This window comes from Anguilla anguilla, chromosome 8 (genome assembly GCF_013347855.1).
Source record: "Anguilla anguilla isolate fAngAng1 chromosome 8, fAngAng1.pri, whole genome shotgun sequence".
Classification (NCBI taxonomy): Eukaryota; Metazoa; Chordata; class Actinopteri; order Anguilliformes; family Anguillidae; genus Anguilla; species Anguilla anguilla.
In genome coordinates, this window is record NC_049208.1 from 47,864,029 (window position 1) to 47,891,929 (window position 27,901).

The window sequence follows — 27,901 nt, forward strand, 5'->3', positions numbered from 1 at the left end:
TAGCCAATGAAGTCACGTCGGAATGCTTCGGGTAGAATCGGAAAGCTAATTATGACCGAAGGGAATACTGCGCGGCCTGATCGTTGCATATGGGCGTTGTTTGACAGACTTACACATAGGGGCTTTTAACACGGGGCGATATTTTGTGCCCAGAGAGAGATTGTTTGCGTGGTTGATAGAAATGTGTATTAAAGACAGCAAATTGTATTAATCCATAAAAACTGTCTGTCTCGAGTTGGGCGTGTTTATAATATTTTGACAGCACGTGTGGGCGGTGCTGACTTATCCTCCTCCGCTATCCAGGAGGACCAGTCTCGCGCCGCAGCCGCAATACTGAACCAGAGGATTTGAGCATCACTCAGGCTCGCGAGCGAGAGGAACAGTTCAACACAACGCATCCCTGACAGCAACATAAACGCACAAAAAAGACTGGAGAGCTGTTTGCACGATCGAGTTTTACACCGACCGAAATCTAACCGGTGAAGATTGCTATTCATGGAAATAAAATAGAGACCTGCCATTTTAATTTGTTTTTTAATTTTATTTTGTTTATTTTTTCTGACAGTAACGCAGCCCTTTTGAATCCCAAAATGGCTGAGATAACCAACATAAGACCGACGTACGGTGAGTAACTGGCTGGTTTGGTATATTGATGTATTAAGAAATGACATCCAGACATCTCTTTATGGGACATTGTGGCAGTACACTGTGCATCGGGTGAATTTGCAAAATGTCCATTAAAGGGAATAATTGCGCCTTCTGTAGCTTATTCTGGAAACACCACAGTAGTGTTTTATTGCCTCGTACCCGGATGCGATTAACTTAATGTTGAACTTTCAATACAAATTGAGCATAAGTTTTGTTCAAATGTCATCAACAATTTTCAAATGTATTCGTTGGCCAAATTGAACTGAATGTAGAATTTACGCGATCGCGCATCGATAAATATTTAATCAGATCTGAATGTGATTTTTAGGAGCCTAACTCAAGAGTAAATCATTACTCAGATCTTCCGTTGATAATTGTGGGCCATATAAGGTTTCTTGTAGTCATTTTAATATTTCAAACAGGTCGCTAAATAAAATAAAAATATAATTATGCTGTTCACATGGTACATGAAGAGCAAAACGGTTTTTTTTATCGGCTACCTTAGTAAACGTGTGCCATGCATTTATAATAGATGTTTTATAACCCATTATATGTAAGGACAGCAGATAAAATGTTCCAGTGTTAGTTAGTTATTACGTTGGATATGTTGGGGTATTTTCCCGTTTTCCGTCAGCGTGTGCGACCTGCTGTTTGTGTTTTTGGTCGCCTGCTTCGTCATGGCTTTGCGCTTTTCGGGGTAATGTGTGCGAGGAATCACTGAACCCGTTCTTATGCAAATAATCAAAGACATGAGAAAACACGGAGCCACGGAAATAAATCTGCATTATAAGTTTTTGAAGAAATTGGGTTGAGTAATTCTGATACCGTGGTCTTAATTATGCGTGGAGCAGATGGAGAGATCTAGCAGTATGGGCCATGCGCTCTCGCTCGCTCCCCCCCCCCCCCCCTGTCTCGCTCTCGCTCTCTCTCACGCGTGCGCGCGCGCTCTCGCACTGGCTACCCCCCATTCTTCCCAATGGCGTTAACTGCGCGCGTGGGATGGGGTGGACGGGGGATGACGTTATGTCTATTCCTGTTCCAGGCATCGCCTGTCCCCGTTTATCTATTGTTTTTGCTGAACAACCTGCCCGGAACCGGATTAGATTTTGGATAGTATGAAGCAGGGAGGGGATTTAGTGAGGTAGGAGCGGAGGTGTCCGAGAGATAACCAATGTCGGCGTCTTCTTTGCTGGTAGCTAAGCGTGATTTTCCTCTTATTGTTACGCATATCGGCGGTTATGTAGTTATAGCGTTGTTACATAAATACACGTTCCACAGTGGATTATTGCAGTGACGGTTGTTGCGGAAGACTGGCAATAAAGTAATGTTTTGTGTTGATTAGCCCCGGATGGAGAACCAACGCCTGTGTGTGTGAAGTAGCTGAACGCTGGTACAGTGTGTTTCACGGAGGGAGAAGTTACTGAGAGGATGCCAGCATAACACCAGGGCTGCCCGAGAGGGGAAGAAAATATTAATCAGTTAACCTGCACCAGGCTTGGCCAGTGTGCGACAACAGCACAATGACATATTACATTGTGACATAACCAGTGAGCACCCCCCCTCCCCAAATACACACACAGCACCCCCCTCCACACACACACACACACATACATGCACAGAAACACAGACACCCACACACACACAGCCTCCCCCCCCCCCACATACACAGCACCGCCCTCCACACACATGAACACAAACACACACAACCACACACACATACCCACCCATCCCCCGCCCCCCCACACGCACACAGCACCCCCTTCCACACACACATGCACGCAAACATACACGCCCACACACATCCCCCAACGCGTGGCCTCATGATAGAGTGAACCTTTCATGTTTGTATCCAATGTGTTTGGATGACCACACTTCAGTAGGGATGTCATTAGCAGTACCATGCCTCTACTTCTCAAGTGGATTTGCTGTTATGCTCATAAGGAACTTGACTTGAAATTTTAAAGGCTTTATATTTAATAATCGAAGTATCAGAAAGATACAATAGATTCTACTGATCCACCGGATGCTAACAAGATTTTCCAGGCCCATATTACAGTACAGAACGTACATTGACTTTTCTAGCTGATGCATCAACTGGAAATGTTTCAAATTCAAAGGGTAGGGAGACAGAATCTTCAGTGCTAAGAATAAAGACATGAGAATCTTGTTTCTCTACACAATCTTTGATGCTGCTTCAGTTCGGACCCCTCCCTGTTTCTGTAGCATTGCATGGAATTGCTACCTGGGGGTCAATAACAGACTCACAGTGCAGCGTGATATATAAGGGCTTGCAAGTATCGGCGCAATTAAAGCAGGATGTCGGAACGACCTGAAGGTAGCACGCAGTGAAATCGGTGTTAAATTCAACTCCGGTATGAGTGCATTCGATCCCTCTTGGGCGCACATAAACTGTAAGAGATTTGAATTAACACTTTTTCATTTTTTGTTTACTGAAAACGGGGTCTCTTGTGTAAAAACATGGGACTGGCCTGGTTTAGAGGTGGAGGGCTTGGGGAGTGGGGGCGAGAGTGGGGTGGGGTGGTAGGGGGGTGGACACCCTAAAGCACGGGTGTGGAGGGAGATCTGGGCAGAGCGAGCCTCCATCTTGTTTCCAGGCCCTCTTCTTCTTTTGTCGCTATTTTTGTAAGACCACCGGAAGAGCTCATTACGAGAGGGGAAAATGCCTGTTCGATATCATTAATCAGGCATCTCAGGGGACGGTCGTAGGGGTCCTTGGCTGAGAACGAGCTGTGCAGCATGTAGACAGAGAAACCAGATGATTCTGAGGTGAGTTTAGGGCAGGGGTGCACAACTCCGGTCCTGGAGGGCGGGTCCGTGTGCCGGTTTTTGTTCCAACCAGTCACCTCAGTTTTAGTTATCTGACAGCTCTGTAAACTCTGCTGGTTCACTCCTGTACTTGGGCACAGTAAAATCTTCAGGATACGCTTGCAGTCTGCGGCTGTAGCTGGTGCTCATACAAAACGTCAAAGTGTGATTGAGCTAATGAAATAATTAAAATCCTGAAAGGGACCCGCCCTTGTTGTGTCCCCCCTGGTGGGGCGCGTCTCCGGGGAGCCACGTGGGAGTAGAGCCCCTTTGTTCTGGTACCTTCCGGGGGTGGGTGTGTCTGCAAGGGGAGGCAGCAAGTTGGGCAGCATTTCAAACACCAATATTGAAAATATCCTTTTGCATGTAACAATAATAATAATAATAATAATAATAAATGTGTCTTCTCCCTTTTTTATGTTACATGGTTCATACCTTGTTGCCATTTTTTTGGGGTTGTTTCAGGGGTTTTTTTTTTTTTTAAACATGCATATTAGAGCAGTGTTTGCCCATCTTGGGCTGGGGCGGTAGACAGAGGGAGACAGGTCTGGTCAGGTGTGTGGGCTGTGGCTGGCTCAGGCTTCCCTGGTTCAGTCAGTGTTCTAGAACTCCATTGCTTTCAGTCAGAAGCAGTGATTGTGACATCAGCATTAGAATGTTCAGTTGAGACCATTCTAATGACATATTAGTGATCTCACAACTTAAATAGTTCTACACTTGTACTGGCTACTGCTAATGACGTCCTTTGTTTGTCGAAGTTTGATCACCCAAACAAGTGAAATACACACGTATGACTGAGTGACTATATATCTTTTTTTTTGCACCCTGTCACTTCACCTCTTTAATCTAGTAGTTTAGTTATGAATTAATGAATGAATGACTGAAAGAGCATGAATGAGCATTTTATAAAGTTAGAATGTAAAGAATGTAAACTATTAATGACTTCTCCACACATGACATGTCAGTCTGAACCTTATGCCAAATGATTTTTTTTTTTTGAAGAGAGAATGTTTGTTTTCTGTATCCTTAAAGCTTTGTTCTCATATTTTGAAGTGCTATGTTTATGACTGTTTGAGCGTTTCTTGGTCCCACTGAGGTGCTGCACTAGGGGGGTGGGGTGGGGTGGGGGGGGGGGGGGGAGGTGGGGGCTGCAGGTCTGCAGGACGGATGCGAGGGGGCGGGGGGGAGTTTGGTGGGGCTCAGCCGCTACAGCGAGAGGCCGGCTGCAACGCCGCACCCCTCCATGCGCAGGGCTGGAGGATGGGCGTGGTTTATGCCGTCACTACCGCTGGCGAGGGTGATGAGGCTCGCCCCCACGCTGTGAGACGCAGCCGGGTACAGCCGCTTCTCCACAAACAGCTAACACCTACCCACTGACCCTGCCCACTGACCCCACCCACTGACCCTGCCCACTGAGCCTGCCCAATGACCCTGCCCACTGACCCCACCCACTGACCCTGCCCACTGAGCCTGCCCACTGACCCTACCCACTGACCCTGCCCACTGAGTCTACCCACTGACCCCACCCACTGACCCTGCCCACTGAGCCTGCCTACTGACCCTGCCCACTGAGTCTACCTACTGACCCTACCCACTGACCCTGCCCACTGAGCCTGCCTACTGACCCTGCCCACTGAGTCTACCTACTGACCCTACCCACTGACCCTGCCCACTGACCCTACCCACTGATCCTGCTCACTGAGCCTGCCCACTGAGTCTGCCCACTGACCCTACCCACTGACCCTGCCCACTGACCCTACCCACTGATCCTGCTCACTGAGCCTGCCCCTCCTGCAGCAGCTTCCCTGTGAAAGCATGTGTTTCAGCAAAAAAACAAAAACAAAACGGTGTCGTGGTTTTTGGGTTGAAATCAGAGACCTTTCTCTTCTGTGGGTCACATGAGCAGGTTTTTTGGGCGTTTTTTTTTTTTGTGAGAGCATGGGGTTCAAGTGCTCTGGATGTGCCCGGCGGTGGGATGGTTTGCGATTGGGCATAAGGGGTGCCCAGGCAGGCCCGGCCCCCCTTCCTCTTCCTCCTCTCCCCCATCCCTCGCAGTCCGGCTCTGTCCAGCTGCATGTCTGCTGCAGGTGCCGTTAAAGCTGTGTCACTGTCAGGGCTGCTGAGCTGCACCAGACACCAGAGCCGGGGCACTCTCACCCTGTCGCCATGGAAACGGAATCAGAGCACTGTCGTACGGGCACAGAAACTGAATCAGAACACTGTCGCCATGGAGACCGAATCAGAGCACTGTCACACAGGCACAGAAACTGAATCAGAACACTGTCACCCCGTTGCCATGGAGACCGAATCAGAGCACTGTCATACAGGCAGAGAAGAACAACCGAATCGGAAGGCTGTCACCCTGTCGCTGTGGAGACCGAATCAGAGCACTGTGATCGAGCCTCGCCAGAGAGGCTGAATCCTCAGTCACTCTTTTGCCCTAGAGAACGTGTTAGGGCCCTGTCACTCACCTGCCCCAAAATATTAGAGCCAGAGGCTCTGACCTGTCTCCAAAATGTTCCAGAAAATACTACCCCTATCCCATGCATTTGGAGCTGTTTGCACTCCACCCCATTCACTTAACCTGATTGGCTGAGAGATGTAACTACTTTGGACCAAGCGAGTTGTTTGGTCTAAAGTTCAGGTGGGCCTACCAAAATTGCAAGACTGCACAAACCAAATTTAGCTGCCTGCATAGTCCACATTACCGCACTTATTAAGCTCAGAATTAATACCCTTGAAGCATTGCTCTTGCTGTCGTCCCTCCTCTGAATTCCTTCAGGTGTTGCTATGTGGGTCATGTAGTTTTTTCAGTTGCACTCAGCTGTAGTTCAAATAAAAATGTCAACAACAAAAAAAAAGTTCTGCCTTTGTGAACATTGCTCGGACGAGTGACTTGATAACGCAGTTTTCACTTCGTAACCACACCAGAGTTGTTGGCCCAACGACCGCTGATGGTGCCGCTGACGGGGGCCGTGGGTTTTGGGGGGAGACGGGGAGACGTGCCTCCTCGCCTCCCCCAGTATTTTCATTAGAATTCACTGCTAGGCTAGCTAGCATGCTCGTGAGTGAACTTGACGTTTGTGGAAATGAAAACTTCGCCTAAGAACCAGGAAAGCGACGCTCTTCCCGCAAAAGGGTGCGAAAGCAGCCCGCCAACCCGCCAACCCGCCAACCCGCCCCTCACCTGTATACCACCTTGTAGCATTTCTGCCACATTCCATTCTACTGCTACTTTACACCAGGCTGGCCAGTGGAGGATGGGCTCCCCCTCCATAGCCGGGTTCCTCTTGAGATTTCTTCCCGTCGGGGAGTTTTTTTCTCACCACCGTTTGAGGGTTTAGTCCGCACTGGGAGTTTTTACCTCACGTATCTGCTATTTGAGGGTTCAGGCCTGGTGTTTTGCTCTGTCTCTTGCCTTGCTGCTCTGTAAAGCGTCTGTGTGACAGTCCTCTGCAAAAAAGCGCTTGACAAATGAAATTGAGGTGAGCTGAATGCTTGCCTGGGCAAGAGAGCCGGAAAAGCAGTGAATGATCAGCGGAATGATCAGCGCTTCCCTTCAGATCCAGCAGATCAGCCGCTTCACCGTCACGATGGCTCGGTTACGTCCTCTGTCTCGCTTAGTGCGGGGAAAGACTTTCATTTAAAAGGAGATTTATTACAATTTCAGGCACTCCACCCCCTCCCCCCCCGAATTGCAGCATTTAGCTATGAAAGACCGCTGCGTTTTCCTTTCGACCGCTGGCCTTCTGCTCTTCTGAAACTCTGAGACAGCCTCCCGAGATTCAGCGTCGCCGGGGACGACGGTCTTGGCCGACGAGTCTTTTCACGTCAGAAGTTTGCGTTGCTCAAGCTGAGCCCGATCTTCGTCACCGAGTTGTGGATCGCTTACCTTCATCCATCCATCCATCCGTCCATTGTCTATACCCACTTATCCTGGTCAGGGTGGTGGAGCCAATCCCAGCATACACTGGGCGAGAGGCAGGAATACACCCTGGACAGTCCACCAACCTATCACTGATTGGAGAGCTGTAGGATTTGATTGTAGGATTCGCCAGGCTTTAATTGTTCTGGATCACTGATTGGAGAGCTGTAGGATTCGATTGTAGGATTCGTCAGGCTTCAGTTGGTCTGGATCACTGATTGGAGAGCTGTAGGATTCGATTGTAGGATTCGCCAGGCTTTAATTGGTCCGGATCACTGATTGGAGAGCTGTAGGATTCGATTGTAGGATTCGTCAGGCTTCAGTTGGTCCGGATCACTGATTGGAGAGCTGTAGGATTCGATTGTAGGATTCGCCAGGCTTCAGTTGGCCTGGATGACTGATAAGCCCCACGCTGTGTGTTTACACTGGTGCGTTTATCTCACCGCGGCGCGCTAGTCAGCTTTCAGTCGTCACTCATTCCACTGCAGCCGTCAGCCGTGATTCATCATTACAAATTTAGCGTGCGATTGGGCTAATTGAGAGGTTAAGGACGCAATGTTGAGCATGTGTATAATTGCCCTGTTTAATTGCTAAAGAGCGAAGGTGAAGAGAAAACATTAACGGAAATGAATTGAGTCTTCCTGGAGTCAAAGATTCAATTTGACCACATATTCTATTTGCTGACTAGATATTCTGCTCTCTGTGCTGTCCATCTTCTGTAGTCCTCTGTCTGCAGCGGTCAACAGGAGGCACCGGATCTGACCGTGTCATTTTTGCTAGCTGTGTAGCCTTTGACCACATGATTAATATTCAGAATGAGGCAGCAAACCAGTTTTTTGCTTTAAAGATGCTGCTTAGCGGCAAGCATATCTGGTTCATTTTTAGCAAATCAAAAAATTAAAAAGAGCATGATTCCTCAAGCTGTATAACTGTACGTCCCTTGTCTTCCTTTGGTTCTGTGCATGGTTTATGCACATTTAAACTGTATGTGTACAAGCAAATTCTGCATTCTGACCTTAAAGTGTTCTCCAACGTTTACTCAGCTAGGCAGAAACCTGGTCAGGCTGGTTCACACAGGTGAGAGCGAAGTGCGTGTGGCCGGTTTGCCTGCGGCAGTAATCGCTCTGCTGAAGCCACGGGCTTCTCTGCGAAGCACGGACGTATTCAAACAGGGCTCGCGTTCTTGGCAGGCCGTAGAGCGTGGAAGTGACACGGTGCATTGTACCTGAGAGGTGGGTCATCTCTGGGGAGGCTGGCTGCTACTCGTGTAGTCTCCTCAGGTGACTTGAAGCGCAGACCAGGAAGACAGATTTCTCGGAGCGCGCACCGCTCCATTTCTCATGTGGGAACCGCAAATCCCATGATGCCCCACGAAGGCAGATTTGTGGAGAAGCTGTATGCCTTATGGGATTTGTAGGCTTTTCAGTGGGAAGGTGGCTGGGATTGCCAGATACATAACATGCTCCTCACCCCCCTCCATCTCCTTCTCTCCGCATCACGACTTTGAATCTGGAGACATTTGGCGGCGAGGGGGGTCCTTATCCGTCCCGCTAAATTTGGGTCGGCTTGCGTGCCCGTCTGTGCGAAGGCATGCCAGGCTGTGCCAGGCTGCTCGCCAAGCCTGTCTGCGCCCACCGTCTTCAGCAGACAGAAATGCCAAATTCTGTTCTTGCCCATAGTGTGCAAATGGTGGGCACAGGATATAAATTTCGAAGATTATTCATATTCACTTAATGTTACTGTTGAAGGACAGTCCACACCGGAAGTTCTGGGGAGGGAGGTGTGTGCGGCCATTTTGTCATGTACTGGGTTCTTGTGCTGCGTTGTATAATATCATTTCCGTGGTGATTTATCATGTTTGTTCATTACTTCTTATTATGGGCATGCTTTGGAGACGTAAATGTTTGTTTCCCGTGCTGATAAACCTTAAGGGAAATGGAGTGAATTTGATTAAGACGGTAGGTAAAGAGAGAGGCATAAGAGAAAGAAAAAGGAAAAAGAGAATGAATGAAAAGGACAGAAAAGAAAAGAGTGAAAATGGCCCCATCCCTCACAGTTATTCTGGTGAAATGTATGAAGCAGTTGAACGGTTATATAACCCGAAATAAGCACAATAATAAAGGTCTATATTGACTGACATGCAGGGGGGGAAAGGCACATTTGGTGCAAACCAGTGATTTGAAGAATTAGATTCATTCGAACTATGTCATGCTGTAAGGAATTGACCGGTCACTCTGATTTCCAGATATCCAGCCGTTTTTCTCACGCAGCCGCTTATTTGTAAAGGTGAAGTCCATTACGATGTCCGTTATTTAGCATTTAAGTTACATATCTAACTTGTGTGTGTGTGTGTGTGTGTGTGTGTGTGTGTGTGGGTGTGTGCGTGTGTGTGTGGGTGTTTGTGTGTGTGTGCACATGTGTGTGTATGTGTGGGTGTATGTGTGCGTGCGTGCGCATGTGTGTATGTGTGTGTGTGAGTGTGTGTGAGTGTGTGTGTGTGTGTGTGTGTGTGTGTGCGTGTGTGTGGGTGTGTGTGTGTGTGTGTGTGTGTGTGTGTGTGTGTGCGTGTGTGTGGGTGTGTGTGGGTGTTTATGTGTGTGTGCCCGTGTGGTTGTATGTGTGGGTGTATGTGTGCGTGCGTGCGCATGTGTGGGTGTGTGTGTGTGTGTGTGTGTGTGTGTGTGCGCGTGTGTGTGGGTGTGTGTGTGTGTGTGTGTGGGTGTGTGTGGGTGTTTATGTGTGTGTGCCTGTGTGGGTGTATGTGTGGGTGTATGTGTGCGTGCGTGCGCATGTGTGTATGTGTGTGTGTGAGTGTGTGTGAGTGTGTGTGTGTGTGTGTGTGTGTGTGTGTGTGTGTGTGTGTGGTGTGCGTGTGTGTGGGTGTGTGTGTGTGTGTGTGTGTGTGCGTGTGTGTGGGTGTGTGTGTGTGTGTGCGTGTGGGTGTATGTGTGCGTGTGCGTGCGCGTGTGTGTGTTTTTATACAGCTGTAGCACAGTGTGTCCCTTATCGTGACATCCCCTTTCTGCAGTGTAATTAATTATGCATCAGATCATTATCTCCTGTGTCAGAATCACAATATCAAGTAGCCCCGGGGAATTGCAGCGACCATCAATTATTTATCAAGCAGTTTTGCCACGGTTTGAAATTGGGCGGTGTCATTGGTGGGGTGGGGAGGGGGGACTGGATCAGTGAGCCAGGCGAGGAGACTGGTGCAGTGGCTGCATGGGTGGTGTGGCGTGGGGGGGGTGGCAGAGCACACACTCACAGGGGCACTTTGAGAGAGCTCCTCTCCTGGGACTGGGACTGGGGCTGGGGTGGAGGGAACGGGGGCTGAGGAGGAGGGGGGAGGGAAGGGGGGCTGAGGAGGAGGGGTCTCTGTCTCCTCTAGGGGCTCCTGATCCCGGAAGACTGTCTCCAGGCAACCGGGAGCAGCTGGCTCTGAGCACCCTCTGGAAAAATAAATAAATAAATAAAAATGACATCAGCCGGTTTGGAATTCCCACCGGGGGCGCAGGAGTGACCAGAGAGGGAGAGAGAGAGAGATAGAGAGAGAGAGGGAGGGAGGGGGAGAGAGAGAGAGAGAGAGAGGGAGGGAGGGGGAGAGGGAGAGAGAGAAAGAGAGACAGAGAGAGAGAATAAAGGCGGGGTCGAGCCTTTGTTCAGAGGCAGAGACTGGTGATTGGAGATGGAGGGGGTTTGAAGGAGGAGGAGGGGGGGGTTTGGGGTGAGGCTGGGTGGGAGGGAAGAAAAACAATGGTAAGGAAGAAGAAAGAAAGAAAGAAAAAAAATTGGGCAAAGATGATGAGTGTGAGGGTGTCTTCTGAGAGTGCTGTGGATTTTTGGATGCGAGATGTGCTGGAGGGGGGGGGGGGGGGATGAGGGGGGATGACTGGCTCTGGTGTGGAGACTCCAGACTGCCCGTCCGGGAGTAGAAGGTACCGGAAGGGTCTGCCGTTTTAAAAGACCGGCTCAAACCTGGGTGCGGTGTTTGGCTGGTTAGAGCTGCCTGCTGCATGATAGAAGGTGGTTTAACCCAAATTTAACCTAAATGAGGATGGTGTTTGTTATGAAGTATCTGCGTACTCCAGAAGTGCGGTTAATGTATACTATGAGTTACTGTTTTAACTATTTTCAGTTCAGGGATTAAATTCAGATTTGGTGTGCCATTGTAATATTTATATTTAAATACTTATGAAGCTGTTATACAACGCTTATGAAGTTGTAACACAGTGCTTATGATGACTTAATGTGATAGAAAGTTTTTTTTTTTTAACACACATACGCATAAAAAGAAAAGATAAAACGACTTGATAAACGATGTGAAAATTGTTATGACAGAAAAGCCTCCTTCAAAACTGATAATCATCCCTGACAACCTACCTGCTTTAGACCGTTCTACGCGATTCACAGACACATGCGGCAGTTTTAACAGTCACAAATGAATGATGATTCATTTTTCGCTTGATCGCATCTGACGTTGCCAGCGTTACCTTATGAAACTTGGCGTGTGTTTTCAACGAGGGAAAAAAAATTCATTGCGACAAAGAGATTTGTCCCCCAGGCTCTTCTGTGTAATCAGAATCATTTTAATTTAACCCAGTCTCTTATTCATAATTAAGATCATTGAATGAGAAATTCACAGAGGCATTCCCACCACATTAGATTATAATCAGTAAAAAGAATCAGCTGCATCAGGGAGACTTGTGTAAAGTGGCTTGCTTGTTAATCAGGCAGAACAATTAAAATCAGGCTCAAGGATAGTAGTGGCAAGGATGGAGAGTGAAGCTTTTTACAACGCTTTCCGTGGGAGATCAAAGTCTTCTCATTGGCTCGTTTGACTCAACAGTCGACAGTGATTTGGTCAATTTGAGTGATTGATAGCTATTGGTTTATCCAAGTCAGCAATCGACAGCCATTGGTTAATTTCAGTCAGGAATTGAGAGCTGTTGGTTCATTTGTGACAGCGGTCGACAGTGATTGGTCAATTTGAGTCAGCAATCAATAAGCATTGGTTCATTTGAGTCGGTGATCGACAGCCATTGGTTAATTTGAGTCAGCGGTCAACAGTGATTGGTGATTTGAGTTGGCGATCGACAGCTATTGGTTAGTTTGAATCAGTGGTCGACAGTGATTGGTAAATTTGAGTCAACGACAGACAGCGATTGGTTAATTTGAGTCAGCGATCGACAGCGATTGGTTAATTTTCGTCAGCGATCAACAGTGATTGGTGATTTGAGTCGGTGATCGATAGCTATTGGTTAATTTGAGTCAGCGGTCGACAGAGATTGGCAGTACCAGTCCATTGGTAGTACCAGTCCGAGGGGACCTGTGAAGCTGGACCTCCATGTCCTCCATGCTCTCAGGAGCTCTGGAGACTGGCATAACAAGCAGGTAACTCCTGGTCTTAGAGGACGTTCCTGCTTCCTGTGGGCCAGACTCTTTTCAATAGCGCTTTGCAGGCCAAACATTCTCCGCTAGCTGTTTATGAAACAAAGCATGAATACCATAATAGGTCTGCAGATGTGCGCAGATATCTGTGCATGAGAAGCTCGGAGGCGTCCTTCACAGACATTTCCACAGTTATTATCTGCTCTTCTGTCACTGCTGGGAGGCTTTCGCATATGATGCAGATGCAGGCTTACACGTCGTCATGGTTATTGATGAATATGGATAATGTGTTTTGTTTTGTAATAAATATGTTTTTTAATGGTTATTGCAGGCTGGCAGTTGAATAGCCCTGATGCACAACATCATTTATCACAGCCCCCCCCCCCCCCCCACACACACACTTGGGGCATGGCTGCTCTGCTTCATCGGACATCCATCAAACTTGTCACCATGACAACAACAAAGCATGCCTCTTCCTCCATCTCTCTCTCTCTATCTCTCTCTCTAAAATTCAAATTCAAATTGCTTTATTGGCAGGAAATACTGTACATATGTAAATATTGCCAAAGCATCAGAAATCAATGGAAATACATATGTTCAGTGAAATACTAATAATAGTGAACATTCTGTAAAGAAAAACAACACAGTAACAATATTAATGTTAAATTAACACAGACATTTAAAGAAAAATCCATTTATTTATTTATTAATTTATTACTAATAATAATAATAATAATAATAATAATAATAATAATAATAATATTGAGCCGCAGTTGGGGCCATTGGTGCTCTCTTTCTCTCATTCTCTCATTTGTTTAGTTCCCTCTACCCAGTAAAACTTGTAATATCATCTGTAAATAAACCGTTTGTATCCACGGTTACCGCTAGGTGCACACCAGCTTGATACAGTGAGGTAGCGCCTTCCCCTTGTTCCTTGGAGCTTGGCACCCCTCTTAAATTTTTTTTTTGGGATGAATTTTAATGAATAAGGATTTCAAAGTTAAAAGTAGCTCTCTTTTCTCTCCATTTATTTCTTTCCAATCTTATAATCCTTTCATTTATTTTTTTCTTGTTCTATCGCTCGTAGTCTCCAATGCCCTGTTCCATTATTTCACTCTCTCTCTCTCTCTCTCTCTCTCTCTCTGTATTATTGTAGCTTTGTGTAGGTTATTTATCTTTCCTTGCGGTGTCATTCTGCCTCCACTCACCTATCACCACTGCAACGTGAGGGCCAATTCATACGCTGCAGTACGTGTGTGTGTGTGTGTGTGTGTGTGCATGTGTGTGTGTATCTCTCTGTACTAACCTCAGTGTGTGTGTGTGTGTGTGTGTATGTGGGTGTGTCTGTGTGTGTGTGCATGTGTGTGTGTGTGTGTGTGTCTCTCTGTACTAACCTCAGTGTGTGTGTGTGTGTATATGTGGGTGTGTCTCTGTGTGTGTGTGCATGTGTGTGTGTGTGTGGGTGTGTCTGTGTGTGTGTGCATGTGTGTGTGTGTGTTTCTCTGTACTAACCTCAGAGTGTGTGTGTGTGTGTGTCTCTCTCTCTGTACTAACCTCAGTGTGTGTGTGTGTGCGTGTGTGTGTGTGCCTCTCTGTACTAACCTCAGTGTGTGTGTGTGTATATGTGGGTGTGTCTCGGTGTGTGTGTGCATGTGTGTGTGTGTGTTTCTCTGTACTAACCTCAGAGTGTGTGCATGTATGTGGGTATGTGTGTGTGTGTGTGTGTGTGTGTGTGTGTGTCTGCTTCGACAGCCCCCTGGGTGAGACAGACTGTGTGTGCCCCCCCCAATGCCCTCTCTCTGTTATACACCAAAACACATCTGACATCCCATCTCAGTCTGCAGCGGTTGGTGATTGCCCTACTGTCCATCAATCACCCAGGCAGACCCCCTATTCATTAAAGGTGCCTTTAGACTGGGTGGTCGAGGCTCCAGGTTCTCTTTCTCTCTCTCTCTCTCTCTCTCTCTCTCCCTCTCTCTGTCCCTCCCTCTCTCTCTCTCTCTCTCTCCCCCTCTCTCTCTCAGGGTGCCTGTGTCACGTACAGTAATTCATGGGAGTGGCTGAGCTGTGGGATTACTCCTCCTTAGATGGGTTAACCGCACCGATGCAGCATGTGCTTTTTAAGCTCAAACTCACCGCTGCGTTTATTACAATCGAGACGGTGAAAAATATTCCGGTTTTTTATTTTTTATTTTTTTTTCCAGAAGTGGCTCAGACTTTGCGGTACTGAAGCGCACAAATCCTGCAACTTCTCCATTTAGTTTTTCCGTGAAATTTTGGCGATATTCTTTTTTTTGTTGTAAGGGGGGATTTTGACGAGTAGGTTTTTTTGGAATCCTATGTCGGTGTTCTAGAACGTCACCGTTTTCAGTTGCCGGTAGCGATTATTACATCAGCACCAGAATGTTCAGTTAAGAACATTCTAATCACGCACTTGTCATCTTACAGCTTAAATGGTTAATTGTGAAGGGTTAATTGAGTATGATCAAGCACGTTTCATCACTGGAGTTATTCTCTGGACTGCACAATGGAAGCGCAGGAAAAACAGAGCAATACCACCATGAGAGAGAGGGAGAGAGAGAGCCTAGGGAGAACTGAATTCTGGGAATTCAAGCCCTCTGTCAACAAGTGAACACTATATTCTATCACTATCACTATGTTCTATCACTAACACTCTGTTCACACTATCACTATGCCTACAAACGCGAATGTCTGTGAATGAGTGAGTGACTGAGTGAGTGATGAAGTTGCACCATTGGTCGGCTGGATCACGTGTGTTAGGCCCAGCTGTATACTAGGTTTTGACCTGGTCTTGTTATTTAAATTCACCCACTGGAACAAGGGAGCGCCACTCCACAGCTCAAGGCTGATCCAGGGTCAGTCTCTCCCATTAGCTCATAATGGGAGTGGTCAGGGTGTGGCCCGAGGCCACCTGCTCTGAGGTTCCTCCACCACAGCCGCGCGTGTGAAGGAGACGTCAGGGCTCGGCGAATGGCATTACAGCTGCAGGCGGACATTTTGTTTGTGTGCGGGCTTCTGCCCATGTTACCGAGCAGGCGCTCACAGAACTCGCTGGAACCTTGGAAGCTTGACACAAGGGCGCATTGAAATGCTCAGTGTAAAATCAACACTTATGGTGCATATTGTACTCCGATAGGGCTCCTATCAGCATGTGCAGACTCATATAAACTCTGATAGAGAGGGGTTAACAGTGCAGGTGCTGCCATGTGGCGTACGGTAGTTAGAGACAGAGAACCACCCTGCTTTTCACACACGCACACACACACACGTGTACACATACACACACACACACGCATGCACACATACACACACACACGCACACACATGCGCGCACACACACACACATGCGCACACACAAACACACACACACGCACACATACACACACATACGCACACACACGTGCGCACACACACCCACATGCGCACACACACACACACACGCATACACATACACATACACACACGCACGCTCACACACACTCCTGTCAGCACGTCCGTGTGAGACCACCCCGAGCTCCGCGGAGACGGCGATGGGTCTCTCTCTCTCTCTCTCTCTCTCTGGTTCTGCTCTCCTGCACTCATCCCCCTCTCCTCGACTGCAGGCGTCCAGGCCTTTCAGCACTCCGCGACCTCGTTTCACGCTCTTCTGTTTCTGCCGTCTGCCTCAGTGCACCCCCTCTCCCTCCCCCCCTCCCTCCCTCCTGTCATCCCTCCATCTCTCCGTGTCCCTGTGCACCCCCTCTCCCCCCCCCCCCCTCCTGTCATCCCTCCATCTCTCTGTGTCCCTGTGCACCCCCTCTCCCTCCCCCCCCCCACCCTCCCTCCTGTCATCCCTCCATCTCTCCGCGTCCCCGTGTGACAGCGGCGATGCTGGCGGTCTGTCACGTTGAGGCCCCCAGCGGATTACGGGGTCCCTGATTCACGCGTTGACGCCTCACGTCTGCGTGTGACTCCCCCCACCCCCACCCCCACCTCACCACACCCCACCCCGCCACACCTCACCACACCACACCACACCCCGCCACAGGCAATGCATCAAAACAGAGCAAAATCAGATCATCTAAGATGAGGTCACACCACACTTTTCAGACGTAACATTATTTAGATGCTTTTTTTTTTTTCTTTTTTTTTGCTTTCTTTCAGTTTCGTCACAAAAATAAATAAACCGTAAAAAAAGAAAAAATGTTTTAAAAAGCCTAGTTATGAATATGGGGCCTGCTGGGTTGGTGCACAGTGTTTGAGGAGGGGGCGGGACAGATAGGTGAATTTAAATATGCAGCCCGTAAGGTGCCCTTGACATCAGCGCTCTGCGGATCATTGTACAGTTACTTCTGCAGTGCTGGCCCTTTTCGGCAGATTTCACACTTTGACAAGGTCATGTGACGACCACGCGCCTGCAGTGGATGCTGGGTAAAAGGGCATTAAAAGAACAGATGGCAGGCGTTTGAGATATTCCCCTCTGTGGCGATGCTCTGGGCCCTGTGAGTTATATAACTCGGATTATGTCAAAAGCGGTTCGCTATTATTTAAATAGGCCTTTATTTAAATGCATTAATATTTATGTGACGTGAATGCGAAGAAATTTCCCCTTTTTAAAATTCTGACAGCGTTTCATTGGGTGAAATGTACAGTCTGGTATTTTTGACAGCGTTTCATTGGGTGAAATGTACAGCCAGGTCTTTTGACAGTGTTTCATTGGGTGAAATATACAGTCAGGTCCTTTTGACAATGTTTCATTGGGTGAAATGTACAGCCAGGTCTTTTGACAACGTTTCGTTGGGTGAAATGTACAGCCAGATCTTTTTTACAACGTTTCATTGGGTGAAATGTACAGTCAGGTTTTTTGACAGTTTTTCATTGGGTGAAATGTACAGTCAGGTTTTTTTGACAGTTTTTCATTGGGTGAAATGTACAGTCAGGTTTTTTGACAGTTTTTCATTGGGTGAAATGTACAGTCAGGTTTTTTGACAGTTTTTCATTGGGTGAAATGTACAGTCAGGTTTTTTGACAGTGTTTCATTGGGTGAAATGTACAGTCAGGTGTTTTGACAGTTTTTCATTGGGTGAAATGTACAGTCAGGTCTTTTGACAGTTTTTCATTGGGTGAAATGTACAGTCAGGTATTTTTGACAGCGTTTCATTGGGTGAAATGTACAGCCAGGTCTTTTTGACAGCGTTTCATTGGGTGAAACGTACAGCCAGGTCTTTTGACAGCATTTCATTGGGTGAAATGTACAGTCTGGTCTTTTTGTCAGCGTTTCATTGGGTGAAAAGTACAGTCAGGTCTTTTGACAGCGTTTCATTGGGTGAAATGTACAGTCAGGTTTTTTAACGGGGTTTCATTGGGTGAAATATACAGTCAGGTCCTTTTGACAGCGTTTCATTGGGTGAAATGTACAGTCAGGTCTTTTGACAGTTTTTCATTGGGTGAAACGTACAGCCAGGTCTTTTGACAGAGTTTCATTGGGTGAAACGTACAGCCAGGTCTTTTGACAGCGTTTCATTGGGTGAAATGTACAGCCAGGTCTTTTTGACAGCGTTTCATTGGGTGAAAAGTACAGTCTGGTCTTTTTGTCAGTGTTTCATTGGGTGAAACGTACAGTCAGGTCTTTTTGTCAGTGTTTCATTGGGTGAAACGTACAGTCAGGTGCCTCGCGTGTCGTTTCCTTAACAAAAACCGCTGACGCGCTGAGATGGCTGTGTTTGATCCGTTCGGTCTCTGCGGTTTGAAGCGAACGGGATTTCCCAGTGAGTTAGCCTATATTTCTAATTGGACACGCTGTGTCCTCCTGTCTTTTTAATCGATCCCAGCGATTTTGCACACACGCGTAGACATGCACTCTTTGTGCGCCTGGGAATAATCAGGTGGGATTTCTAAATGAATTAGCCCGTGAGCAGTTATAATAGGCCATGATACGCTCCGTTGTATTTTATTGATGCTAAAAATTCTTCATACATGCTCTCGTGCTCCAAATGTGTTCTGATCTATTGCCTTTCTAATTGATCATAATCAATCCTCGCATAATAAATTAGCAATTTTAAATGCCCCACTTTCTTCCTCTCTCTCTTTCATTCATGTTTTCCTTCCCTCCCTCTCTCTCCCCTCTCCCTCCCTCCTTCCCCCACTTTCTCCCCTCTCAAATTCAAATTTTTTCAAATGCAAATGCTTTATTGGCATGACATGTTTGAAAATTCATATTGCCAAAGCGTAGTGATAACAAGAATCAACCATACTAAGAATATATATATATTAAAAAAGCAGCAACAACAATAACAGCATAAATGACAGTAACATAACATTTATTATCTATTAAATTAACTACTATATACTATTACTCTACTATACTATAATATTTCTCTATTATACTATGCTCTATTAATGAAAAAAGTATGTTCTCAATTAAATGATTATTATTATTATACATATATTTTTTATGATTATTAGATGTTTACCCACTGTGCCTCAGGCTGTGACAGGCAAAAACATATTTAGTTGTGAGTGAGGCTGTCGGTCTTTCTCCTAATAGAACTCGCAGCTTTTGTTTCATTTGTGAGGGAGGGAAATTTGTTGTGGAATTTTAAATTTTGAATCTTATTAAAAATGTGTTTTTCTTTTTTGTGAATGTATTTCACAATATAGCAGGAAGTGCATCTCTGTCTCTACCTCTCCTGTCTTGCAGTGACCACATATACGTTCTTCTTTGGGTAGCCATGTTTTTTTGTGCCTTCCTTTTTCAATTGCTAAGGTGTGGTCATTGAGCCTGTACTTGGTCAGGATTTGTCTCTGCTTTGTATCTCTAACGAAGAAGAGATACTCTGCTGGAGTATAGTCTTTTTTTATGGTTCGATAGCAATTTAATGGACTTTGTGTTTTGGTTCCTTTATCCCAATTTTCCAAATACAAATTTTGAAAGCGACAGGGACAGAGTTTACCCAGCAGCCCGTGCGTTAACCGCCCCTCTGTGCTTTTCTTCCCCTGCTGCATCACCCTAAAATGTCAACCTGAATGACTGCTCATATATTGTTCCTGAATGAGACTGGTTCCTGTTTGACTGCTCATATATTGTTCCTAAATGAGACTGGTTCCTGTTTGACTGCTCATATATTGTTCCTGAATGAGACTGGTTCCTGTTTGACTGCTCATATATTGTTCCTAAATGAGACTGGTTTCCGTATGACTGCTCATGGGTTATACTGATTTGCGGCTGGTAAGCAGTGCTGGTCTGAGCGTGGTGAAGGTTAGTTTGGGTTACAGAATTAGTGAGCTTCTCCCCTCTCTCTCTCTCTCTCTCCCCCTTTTTCTTTCTCTCTCTCCAGAGGTGTCCCCAGTGCTGGCGGGGTTCCTGGGCGCGGGGGTGCTGGTGGTGTCGGTGACGGTCGCCGTGTTCCTCTGGACCTGTTGCCAGCGGCGATACCGGCAGCTGACGGGCAGCTACAAGCTCCGCGGCGACCGGGTGGACCCGGCGACGGACCCGCCCTACAAGTTCATCCACATGCTGAAGGGCATCAGCATCTACCCGGAGACGCTCAGCAACACCAAGAAGATCGTGCGCGTGGGGCGGCGCGGGCGCGGGGGGCGGGGCGAGCGGGACCGCGAGTGGGGGCGGGGCGTGGGCGGGGCCGGGGGCGGCGGCGGCGCGGTGCTGCTGGTGGACGCGTCCGGGAGCGCCCCGCCGGACGCCCACGCCCACGCCCCGCCCGCGCCCCGCCCCGCGCAGGCGAACCGGCTGGAGAGGGAGCTGCCCATCAGGTCCGACTACTGCTGCCTGGACAGCAGCTCGGCCAGCAGCAGCGAGGCCAACAGCAAGACCGCCTCCCCCTTCACCCCCGGCGACGAGCCCGGGCTGGGCGCCCTCAGCCTGGCCGTGGACTACAACTTCCCCAAGAAGGCGCTGGTGGTGACCATCCTGGAGGCGCGGGGCCTGCCGGCGGTGGACGAGGAGTCGGGCAGCTCCGACCCCTACGTGAAGATGACCATCCTGCCCGAGAAGAAGCACCGCGTGAAGACCCGCGTGCTGCGCAAGACGCTGGAGCCCGTCTTCGACGAGACCTTCACCTTCTACGGCGTGCCCTACAGCGCCCTGCCCGAGCTGGTGCTGCACTTCCTGGTGCTCAGCTTCGACCGCTTCTCCCGCGACGACGTCATCGGCGAGGCCGTGGTGCCGCTGGCCGGCGTGGACCCCAGCACCGGGAGGGTGCAGCTCACCCAGCGCATCTGCAAGAGGAGCATACAGGTGAGAGAGAGAGAGAGAGAGAGAGAGAGAGAGAGAGAGAGAGAGAGAGAGAGAGAGACCCAGCACCGGGAGGGTGCAGCTCACCCAGCCGATCTGCAAGAGGAGCATACAGGTGAGAGAGAGAGAGAGAGAGAGAGAGAGAGAGAGAGAGAGACCCAGCACCGGGAGGGTCCAGCTCACCCAGCGCATCTGCAAGAGGAGCATACAGGTGAGAGAGCGAGAGGGGGGGAGAGAGAGAGGGAGAGAGGGGGGAAGAGAAGGGGAGGAAGAGCGAAAGGGGAATGGAAAGAAAGAGTGAATGACCAGAGAGGAGGAAAAGGTAGGAAGGAGGCAAAGGAGGGAGGGAAAAAGAGAAGCAGTAAATATAGGAGGAGTGAGGCGACAAATGGATCCAAAGGGGGACTCAGAGAGAGAGAGAGAGGGAAAGAAAGGAAAGAAGAACAAAAGGAACCATAGCAAAAACAAACACGCGCAGACCACTACGGATCCACGTGTGGGCTGGTCCAGGCTGGAGCCGTCCACGGGACCTGCTTCTCTCCCGTCCCTGAGAGGATCTCCACGGCAACGCCTGACCCTGACCGCCGATTGCAGCCGCCGTGTCCGCCGAGCGACCCCATTCTGGGGGTGGGGGGGCTTTACGGCCTCGTTCCGCTCGGACCGAATCAGGAGGCCTTCCCCGTGCCTGTTTGCGTCCCGCGGTAGAACGGAGAAACCGCGGGAGTCACGGCGCTCGGCACGCTCGTGCGTAATTCACGTGAGCGACCGCCTAGCCGAACCCAGAAACGTTCGCTTTCCTGAAAAACGGGACCGCCGTGTCCAAAAACAGAAGAAAAATGGCAGACAGGCTGTGCTTTGTGCCTGGTGCCGATGCATCTCTGCCTACCGGTTCACCTGAATGTATGTTAATTGAACTCTTGGGCTAGTTCAACTGCGTGCGCGTGACATCACAAATGCGGCGTCCTTAACCTTTGCAAAACTGAACGTTCCCAGTTAATCTGCGGCTTATTAGATCAGGTGCTTGCGATCGCGTCGGGGAAGCACCCTAGCTCCGAGGCGGAGTGATGTCACCAGACCTCCGTTGTAGAGGAATATTCCGTCTCATCTAGGGATTTGGCGATGAGGTAATGTCTCTGCCCGTGGGAGTAGAACACCGGGGTTCCATTCCCATGTGGTAAGATAAGCTCCTCCCCTCCACTCTCCACCATGCGTCTCAGCGGTACTGGGCGAAAATGCTTTTCTGTAATGTGGATTTCATCATTTGAGGTTCGTTGACTGGAGGAATTGGTTGATCTTGCATGCAAATGGCCACCTTTCAGGAGGAGTGTGACACTACAAAACTCAGCTGCGCAAATTTTATTTTTCTTTGTTTGCTCCAGAATCAGTTTGCCAGTCCAGCTAGAATTCACATGCTTCTGATATTGCTCGCTTCCACCTTAAACCCATAGTCCACATTCTGAGAGTAAAGAGAGGGAAAAGGGCTCTCTGACTGCAAAATATTTTATCTCAGGAGTTACACAGCTGCTAGATGGTAAGACCCAGAGAACACACACACACGCTCACACACACACACACACGCACATACACACACTCACACTCACACACATACACACACACACACTCACTCACACACACATACACACTCACACACACACACATACACACACACACACTGGGGTGTGTCTGCCCAGAAGGTCAGCGGCTCTATTGATTCTCGCTCCATTAAAAGTCCTGACTGCGGCCGGGCGGGGGGAGAACCGGACTTGGGCGGCCTTCCTATCTCCCGCTGCAGCGGGGCATCGATCACAAAGGCGGAACACGGCCCTGATGGCAATATCATTACCCACGCTGCCTTGCACGAAAACGCCACGTCCCAGACAGGGAGCCCAACGGCCCGCCAGCGACAGGGACAGAGTTTACCCAGCAGCCCGTGCGTTAACCGCCCCTCTGCGTTTTTCTTCCCCTGCCGCATCTCCCTAAAATGTCAACCTGAATGACTGCCCATATATTGTTCCTAAATGAGACTGATTCCTGAATGACTGCTCATACATTGTTCCTGAATGAGACTGGTTCCCATTTGTCTGCTCATATATTGTTCCTAAATGAGACTGGTTCCTGTTTGACTGCTCATATATTGTTCCTAAATGAGACTGGTTCCTGTTTGACTGCTCATACATTGTTCCTGAATGAGACTGGTTCCCATTTGTCTGCTCATATATTGTTCCTAAATGAGACTGGTTCCTGTTTGACTGCTCATATATTGTTCCTAAATGAGACTGGTTCCTGTTTGACTGCTCATATATTGTTCCTAAATGAGACTGGTTCCTGTTTGACTGCCCATATATTGTTCCTGAATGAGACTGGTTCCTGTTTGACTGCCCATATATTGTTCCTGAATGAGACTGGTTCCTGTTTGACTGCTCATATATTGTTCCTGAATGAGACTGGTTCCTGTTTGACTGCTCATATATTGTTACTAAATGAGACTGGCTCCCATATGACTGCTCATATATTGTTCCTAAATGAGACTGGCTCCCATATGACTGCCCATATATTGTTCCTGAATGAGACTGGTTCCCATTTGTCTGCTCATATATTGTTCCTCTCTACCCAGCAGCCTCACACACAAACGCACACACATACTCACGTTCACGTACAGAAACACAAACACACACAAGCACGCGCACACACACACACACACACAGACACACGCACACACACACATAACCACCTCCTTGTGTCCAGAAGGGCAGTGCCTTTAATTGAATCCACTGTTTCCTCTGGTCTCAGAAAAAAGAGATTGATTCTCCAGGAGAGACGGAAAGCAGAGAGGAGAGAGACAGACAGAGAGAGAGAGAGATTACCTGGAGGAGGGCTCTATAAAACTTTGATGAAGAGCGCGAGAGGCCTGCTAAGTGAGATGGATGAGCCTTTGACAGAGATAAGAATTTGGGGATAATACAAAAAAAAACGGGTGGGTGTGGAGATTAAAAGTCCAGCTCGGGTGAGGCTGGAAGCGCAGCGAGAGGAAGTCTGCGCTGAAGGAGAAAGACGCCTTTAATTATTTAAGCGCACGGCGGTAAAGCCGTCACCGTCGCTATGGCGCCCATATCTCAGCCATTTAGGGCTCCCGATGGAGAGCCGATAAGGAGCGCGGCGGACGGTAGCGGCGCGGGCGCGGACGCTAACGCTAACGGTCGGAGCGGTTTTTCGGGCGCCTCTCGTTCGCGTACGGAGCGCCGGCGTTCGGGCGTGTGTGCGGGTCGGGTTTTTTTTTTTTCTTCTTCCGGTTTCCTGCAGAGCGTCAACCTCGCGGCGCAACGCACTGCCGAAAAACAGAACACAAAACAAAACACAAAACGAAACACAAAACAAAACACAAAACGAAACACAAAACGAAACACAAAACGAAACACAAAACAAAACACAAAACGAAACACAAAACAAAACACAAAACAAAACACAAAACGGGCCCTTGCGGTAGGCAGGTCGAGTTGTGTTGCGTAGGCTCACACCCAGGGTGCCCCCCGGCGTTTGGAGAACTGGATGTGAAATGAATTTCGGAAAACTGGATGTGAAATGAATTTCGGAAAACTGGATGTGAAATGAATTTCGGAGAACTGGATGTGAAATGAATGCGCAGTTTGCTCGGGCAGAATAAGGGGCTGGCGTGACTCCTGTGAGAGGGGGAGATGGTGGTTGTGTCACTCAGAAACAGAGAGAGGGCTCGGTACACAGGGCTGAGCACACAGAGTACGTGCTGGTTCTGTCTCTCCTCCTGTTACGCTGCAGACCCAACGTACTGCAGACGTACAGCAGCGATTAAACCAACATCTAGAAATTACAGAAATTTCTGACAGATCACTATGAATTCCGTCTTGTGTAGATGCCAACAATTTTCTTACAAGCACGCATGCACTCACATACATGCACGCATGCACTCACATACATGCACGCATGCACTCACATACATGCACGCACGTAGACAATGCAATGCTCTGACACACGATATGTATCATGCATCATATGATGCACGTACATGATCACACACACTGAATGTACCTAAGCGTGCATTTACACATGACGAAACATTATACACACGCACACATGAACAGATGCGCGCACACACACACACATACATTCTCCAGGGATCCTCCACTTGCAGTTACCCTGGCCTTCAGTCAGCCCCCCCCCCCTAGTTTTTGCCTTGGTAACACCCAGCAGCAGGACAGGAATCCACAGAGAGAGAAAGAGAGAGAGAGCGGGAGAGAGGGCCAGAGACTAAACTGCGAGAGAAGCCACAGAACAAGCAGAGAGGCACTGTGTGTGTGTGTGCGTGTGTGCTGCGGACTCTCATTCTGCAGTGTGAATTAGTGTGTGTGTAGTATTGAGTGTGTGTGTATTAGTGTGTGTGTATTATTGAGTGTGTGTATTAGTGTGTGTGTTGCTGACTCTCTCTCTCTGCAGTGTGTATTAGTGTGTCTGTATTATTGAGTGTGTGCGTATTAGTGTGTGTATTATTGAGTGTGTGTATTAGTGTGTGTGTTGCTGACTCTCTCTCTCTGCAGTCTGTATTAGTGTGTGTGTATTATTGAGTGTGTGTATTAGTGTGTGTGTTGCGGACTCTCTCTCTCTGCAGTCTGTATTAGTGTGTGTATTATTGAGTGTGTGTACATTAGTGTGTGTGTTGCTGACTCTCTCTCTCTCTCTCTCTCTCTCTCTGCAGTGTGTAAGCCGTGGGGAGCTGCTGCTGTCTCTGTCCTACCAGCCCGTCACTCACAGGCTGAGTGTGGTGGTGCTGAAGGCCAAACACCTGCCCAAGATGGACATCACAGGCCTGTCCGGCAGTGAGTATCTCTCTCTCTCCCTCTCCAGTCACACACCTGAGACTCCATATACACACCTGACTCTTTACTACAACCTGAGACTTTACTAGACACGTAACACTTCACTACACACACCTGAGACTTCACACACACACACACACACACATCTGAGACTTCACACATGCACCTGAGACTTTACTATATACCTGAGACTTCACACACACACGCACACACACACATCTGAGAATTTACTACACACCTGAGACTGCACACATACACCTGAGACTTTACTATACACCTGAGACTTCACACACACACACACACACACACACACCTGAGACTTTACTACACACCTGAGCCCTCGCACTCACACTTTAAAGCTGAACTGACTCTACTTCTGACTGTTTATGAAACTTTACATTGTGCTGTATGTAGGTGTTCAGTTGAAACACATAAACAGTTCAGAGGATCAAGATGAAAAAAGCTGAGAAATCTCTTGTTCTGACCCCCTCCCCCGCACCCCTCCCCAGACCCGTACGTGAAGGTGAACGTGTTCTACGGGCGCAAGCGCATCGCAAAGAAGAAGACGCACGTGAAGAAGTGCACGCTCAACCCCGTCTTCAACGAGTCCTTCATCTACGACGTGCCCGCCGAGCTGATGCCCGACGTCTCCGTGGAGTTCCTGGTCATCGACTTCGACCGCACCACCAAGAACGAGGTGGTGGGCCGGGTGGTGCTGGGGGCCCACAGCCCCAGTTCCTCTGGCGCCACCCACTGGCGGGAGGTCCTCGACAACCCCCGCCGGCAAATCGCTAAGTGGCACAACCTCGCGGAGTACTAGCGGCCCCGTGTCTGGGCTGCGCGACTGGGGGGCGTCTTGCTGATCAAGGTGACTCCTCTTAAGTCGTACCTTCCCCCCCAAACAATGCCACAACAACCAGAAAAAATGAAAGGGGGACTTGTACAGTGAACTGTTTGCATCAGTAAAAAAAAAAAAAAATGAAAAGAAAAAAGAATTTTAAAATAACCATGATGATCAATATGGTAATGGGGGCTGACAAAAAAAAAATTCAGAAAGAACTTTTGGGGAATTAGAGCACAAAAAATGCCATGAGTCACTACGAAAAAAGAAAAGACTGAATGATTGGTCAGTACGAAGAAACCAAAAGCTGTAATGAACAAAGAGCTAATATATATATATACATATACACACATTCAAGACCGGTAAAATGGATTCGGTCCCATCTCGTGGGAGAAAGAGGGAATTATCCAAACAAAATTCACTTCAAAAAGAGGGAAGAAAGAAAGAAAGAAAGAAAGAAAGAAAGAAAAAGAACAACTGAGAGTTCATGCCCCCCCCTCCCTCAACCCCAACCCCACCCTCCTCCCCCTCCCTGGTTTCATATCGGTGGTGTGTACTTTCAAATTATTGCATGCCTGAAAAAAAAATTCAAAGACCAAAAAAAAAAACAAAAGAAAAAAAGAAAACAAAAGAAAAAACGAAGATGCAATGATGTGTTGCTGGAGCTCTTTGTTTTTCTTTTTTTTTGTCTCCTTCTTGTCTTCAGTAGGAGCGCAGTTGTGTTCTGTCCTTGCTCACCCCCTTGAGCAGTGTAGAGGGTGGAGGGGCAGGTCACCAGCAACTCCTGGCGTGGTGTGCATTTACTCTGTCCACCGTTCTGCATTAAAAGGAAGAAAGAAAAATCTAAGTCTATTCATGAGTCCCATTGTTCATAATCTATTTATTCTGCGCACCCTTACCCGTAACATTAACGGTGAAAACCCCAAACATAAGGCAAACAAACATTAAAACTGTGAAAAACTGCTCCCATCCAAGCAATATCCCTCAAACAAGACAAGGTTACAGCAAGCATTTAAAATGGGTTAAGGATCTTGTTCCAGGATGGGATTGGGCATGTTATCCCAACTTTTAAATCCTTATTTTAAAACAAAAACATGATTAGTTCGCAAATATGACCTGGTTGAGCTTCAGGACTAAGGTGTGTTCAGGTGTGCTGTGCTTGACTGAACCAGAAG

General features: G+C 48.1%; 1 protein-coding gene across 1 annotated transcript; it reads left to right on the forward strand.

Moving 5' to 3' along the window:
- Window positions 1–10: 10 nt before the first annotated feature.
- syt11a (synaptotagmin XIa) lies at window positions 11–27,901 on the forward strand. Its single transcript, XM_035429130.1, has 4 exons — window positions 11–624; window positions 20,125–21,041; window positions 25,765–25,885; window positions 26,395–27,901. The coding sequence occupies exons 1-4, from the start codon at window positions 591–593 to the stop codon at window positions 26,703–26,705; spliced, it is 1,383 nt and encodes a 460-aa protein (XP_035285021.1). The 5' UTR covers window positions 11–590; the 3' UTR covers window positions 26,706–27,901.

What these genes read in the sequence shown, in the direction of transcription:
- syt11a (XM_035429130.1), top strand. Translation starts at nt 591, where the DNA reads ATGGCTGAGATAACCAACATAAGACCGACGTACG. An exon ending in CAACATAAGACCGACGTACG is followed by an intron (nt 625 to 20,124) that starts GTGAGTAACTGG and finishes CTCTCTCTCCAG; the next exon opens with AGGTGTCCCCAGTGCTGGCG. An exon ending in TCTGCAAGAGGAGCATACAG is followed by an intron (nt 21,042 to 25,764) that starts GTGAGAGAGAGA and finishes CTCTCTCTGCAG; the next exon opens with TGTGTAAGCCGTGGGGAGCT.